Raw genomic sequence first — 5,000 nt, 5'->3', positions numbered from 1 at the left:
AAGAGTGAAGAGTAGGGAGTCGAGGTAGAAAATATAAAGTGAATGGTTATTTTAGCATAAAACAGAGAATAAAATAAAATTAATGAAAAGAGAACTATCTCTCTCTCTCTCTCTCTCTCTCTCTCTCTCTCTCTCTCTCTCTCTCTCTCTCTCTCTCTCTCTCTCTCTCTCTCTCTCTATATATATATATATATATATATATATATATATATATATATATATATATATATATATATATATATATATATATATATATATATATATATATATATATATATATATATATATATATATATTCTCTTTGTCACGGCTCTTGCCGCTTAATTAATTTTCATTCGCTTACGAAATCTGCAGTTCAATGCTACAGTACTTCTTCCTACCACATTCCGGGCAAGCCCCGATAAGGAAGAACGTGGCTTGGGAAGCAATTCCGCATAAAGCATCAGAAATTTAAACATTTCTGGCCCTGTGCAGACCCACGCATGCGCGGAGCAGACTACCTATATCCCCTTTCTCCCCTACTTCCCTCTATGTCAGGTCAGCCGTCTACTTGTCCTCTTCATTGAGAACCCATGCAGCACCACCTAAAGGCTTCGGTTCTGAGAGGAGGGAGTGACCCTAAACCTGTGCAGGTTTCGTAATCCGATAAAAATAATTTAAGCGACAAGAGCCGCGACAAAGAGAATTTATCGGCTGAACGAAACCTGCACAGTTTAATACTATGTATCTAAAGAGGACGGAGGGAGATGGCAAAGCCTGAGTAGCTGAGTGCTCAAGGCCTAAGCAGCTGACCGGTGTGCCCGTTACGGGAGAATAGTCTCATCACCGTCCCCGTAGGGCGTAGAGGAATGAGAAGAGACAGACTCTTGCCATCCCAACTAACACTTGATTAATCTGAACTGTGGTGCTAAGTACACACGATATTGACAAGCGTACAATATATACCCCAATAAACATAGACGTACATTAATTATGTACGAAATATCCTGCTTTATGGTTCCTGGGCACCATATCGGGGCTACGGGTCCGCCGGAAATCCTGGAAACGCAGCCATCAGGACTGCTGCACGGAGCAGGTGTTAAGTGTCGGCAGCATCTGGCCCACTGCCCCTGAGAGAAGCACATGCTGAGAGTTCGCCCCAAACACTCTAAAGCATACTAGTAGTGACGCTTGGAGTGGTGTGGCCAGGTTGTTTGCTATGCAACCCGAACCTAGCAGGCAGGGAGAGGAGCATCTCATCAGCTCCTGAACCACGGCTGGGCCCGCTGGGAAAGAGCTAAACAGACGGGCCCGGAATTAGATGAACCTGAGGGCCCGCCTTGTCATCAGGGGGATTGGCGTCGCGGGAGGCGGAGAAAAGTACACGTACTCCCAGCAGTTCCAGTCCTCCATGAGGGCATTCATCACCTTCAGGAGGACTAGAGTCGCGGGAGGCGAAAAAAGTGCATGTACTCCCAACAGTTCCAGTCCTTCATGAAGACGTCTGGTTATATATATATATATATATATATATATATATATATATATATATATATATATATATATATATATATATATATTATAAAACCAGTCAATCCCTTATCTTCAAAATAATATCCCAGGTAGCTTCTAAGCACAAATAGATAGATAGATAAATAGATTTATTGACCACAAAAATACAAAAAATATATTCTATGATTAATACGTTTATGGTTATGGTCCATATTAAACCCAATAAAACATAAACATGATCAAACTTAAGAAACACTAAAGTACTACTTCACTTAACATAAAACTATTAAAACTATAAAAAATAGGTAAAACTTAAACACATAGTAAATTAAACCTTATCACTAAAAAATATATATATATATATAAAAGTAGAAAGTACAATTCAATCAAAAAGTTTTAGAATTTTATGAACACGCTTGCAGACTGTATCATAATCAGTTCTTTCTAACATAAGAGTCACAAGGGATGTAACGTTGTACTGTTGTCGAGTCTGTAAGGACCTGGGACACTGCTCGAATACGTGTACCTCCGTCTGTATTTCGCTACATCTGCACAGCCTTTCTTCAACTGGCAGTCTGCCCCTTCCTCGTCGGTTCCAACGACCTTCCTCAATGGCTAGCGAGTGTGCGCTTAATCTCAGCCTAGACCATGAAATACGTTCTGTCTCCGTAATTCGTATCTTTTTGTTTTGTACACTGGGTGTGTGAGGAGTTCAGGATTCAGGGTGGTGTAGGGTTGGACTTTTGGTGACAAGCTGGTTTGTACACTGGTTCTAAGACTGTCGCATGCACATTGAATATCGTCTACATCAGCATATATAAGATTAGAGAGAAAACGAGACGTGATTGTGTTGCTGTTCAGGGTCAATTGAATGGCATGGAGCATCTGCTGTCGTTCTCTCCATATTTATTTGAAATATCTCCTTTGCTTAGCCTTAACGAGAGCATGAACCGGGGGACATCCAATTTCTAATAAACATAAGTCATGCCTAGTAGTCTTACGTACTCCTAACATTTTCTTTATACACCACATGTACAATTTGCTGACAGGCTTTACATCACCATTTAGCCACGCCTCACACCCGGATAAAATTGATAACATAAGAGCACTAATGAAAACTTTCTATTTAACCCAAAAAGGCACATCATTATTTTTTTCCACGAAAGCGATGAATTTTAGTGCATGACACATGGTCCTTTGGGCGTGGGCCTTAACGGCTGCAGATGTAGAACCGTCCGCGGTGACAGCGCTGCCCAAGTACACATACTGCTCACACAGGTTCACCGTCACGTTGCCCACCGTTATTGATTGCCTGTCTGCCTCATTGCCATTCAACACCATATATTTTGTTTTCTTAGCATTAATGCTCATTCCGTGAGAGACACAAAAATCTGATATCAATGTAAATTTACTCATTATACCCTCCCTTGTGGTGGATAACAGAACCGCATCGTCCAGCAGGACCAGCACATGTAGCCACCCCAGGAAGCCATCTGTACCACAGTTATTTTTAATCAAACTAATCATATAATTTACATACAATATAAAAAGCAGACAAGAGGTCGGGGAGCCTTGGCGCACACCCACACACGCCGTGATAAGAGCAGTGCCCAGGATATTGTTTGTTACGGTATACATTGAGATGATAGCAGTCACCATCACCATTCCGCATCCCAATCTCTTTAAAATTGAAAATAAAACATCCCTTTTTACTCTGTCATATGCTTTGGTGAAATCAACAAAAACAATAAATAACTTGAGCTTCTTCTTTTTGGCCATATCAATTAATAACCGTAGTGTTACAATCATCTCGACACATCCTCTCCCCGCCTGGCCGCCCGCTTGCTCTCGGTGCGGTATGAACCATCTCTCCAGCCTGCTGCAGAGTACCATATCGTAATGTAGTAGTTAGCACACTCGGCTCACAACCGAGAAGGCCCGGGTACGAGTCCTGGGTGCGGCGAGGCAAATGGGTAAACCTCTTAATGTGCACCCCCTGTTTATCTAGCAGCAAGTAGGTACGGGATGTAATTCGAGGGGTTGTGGCCTCTCTTTCCCGGTGTGTGGGACCACTGGAGTGTGGTATGGTCTCACTCCTACCCGAAGATCGGCCTATGAGCTCTGAGATCGCTCCATAATGGGCCGAGTGACCAGCAACGACCGTGAATACAAACACTCACACACACACACACACACACACACACACACACACACACACACACACACACACACACACACACCATTAGAGTCTTTCTGTGTCTAACTCCTATATTATTCCCGTAAATAATAATAGTAATGATTAATCATATTAAATAAATAAACATAAATATATCAACAACACTGCAACTAGGTCAATCAGTCATCACTTACGTGCTTGAAACCATATACTTCATACTCTTTCATTTGTGTCTTCCTTTCCCCGGCGCCACCCTGCAGGCCTCAACCAGATGCTGCGCTACTACGCTGACCTGGACATGAAGAAGTGCTATTCTCTGCCCGGAGGACTGCCAAACCCAAACGAGGCGGGCTCCTGCGATATCTGGCGGCGGTTTTCTAAGTGAGTGAAGGCGAGAGTACTGGATACTGGCTATATGAGAGAGAGAGAGAGAGAGAGAGAGAGAGAGAGAGAGAGAGAGAGAGAGAGAGAGAGAGAGAATTTGTCATTATAAAATATGAATATAAAAAAGAAAACAAAAAATATAAAAGAAAGTGTGTGTGTGTGTGTGTGTGTGTGTTTACCTACCAGTCTTTTGTACTTACAAAACGCTTTGCTCTCTCACTAAGACTGCTGTCAAAAGACTACGGAGACAATCAGCTTAATTCAAGAGTATTTCTCCCGTTAACATGTAAATATTGTTACTCCGTCCCTGCAGTCCATAATGGAATATATATATATATATATATATATATATATATATATATATATATATATATATATATATATATATATATATATATATATATATATATATATATATATATATATATCTGTTCTTAAAAACTCTCGTAATTTCAACTAGAACCTTTCAAAAATAATGAAGTTACTGCTTGGAAGTTTCAAAACCCCGTCATTCACACACATGCCTCCAATCCGCAGCTTATTCGAGACATCTCAATCACTGTTCTGGGCATCGTTTGGCCTAATCAACCTGGACGTGTTTGAGCTGACGGGCATCAAGACCTTCACTCGCTTTTGGAGTCTCCTCATGTACGGTTCCTACAATGTTATCAATGTCATCGTGCTCCTCAACCTCCTGATCGCCATGATGTCCAACTCCTACGCCATCATCTGTGTGAGTCTGTCTGCTCGGGAGTCGTGAATAGGATGAGTGTAAAGCTCATAAAAAGGATGAATATATATATATATATATATATATATATATATATATATATATATATATATATATAGAGAGAGAGAGAGAGAGAGAGAGAGAGAGAGAGAGAGAGAGAGAGAGAGAGAGATTTTTAATCAGAGAGAGAGAGAGAGAGAGAGTTAGATTTTTAATCAT

The 5,000-nt window shown here is 41.0% G+C and overlaps 1 protein-coding gene across 2 annotated transcripts in view; it reads left to right on the top strand.

Annotated features, from left to right (window-relative positions):
* LOC123499394 (transient receptor potential protein-like) overlaps positions 1 to 5,000 on the top strand; it is a 20,528-nt gene that overhangs the window by 5,475 nt on the left and 10,053 nt on the right. For both annotated transcript variants that reach the window (XM_045247336.1, XM_045247337.1), the window contains 2 exons: positions 3,928 to 4,048; positions 4,589 to 4,784. In XM_045247336.1, the coding sequence (XP_045103271.1) occupies positions 3,928 to 4,048; positions 4,589 to 4,784 (317 nt within the window). The remainder of the gene's footprint in view (positions 1 to 3,927; positions 4,049 to 4,588; positions 4,785 to 5,000) is intronic.

This window comes from Portunus trituberculatus, chromosome 49 (genome assembly GCF_017591435.1).
Source record: "Portunus trituberculatus isolate SZX2019 chromosome 49, ASM1759143v1, whole genome shotgun sequence".
NCBI classification, from domain to species: domain Eukaryota; kingdom Metazoa; phylum Arthropoda; class Malacostraca; order Decapoda; family Portunidae; genus Portunus; species Portunus trituberculatus.
Note: the sequence above shows the minus strand (reverse complement) of the source record. Positions and strands in the feature narration are given on the sequence as shown.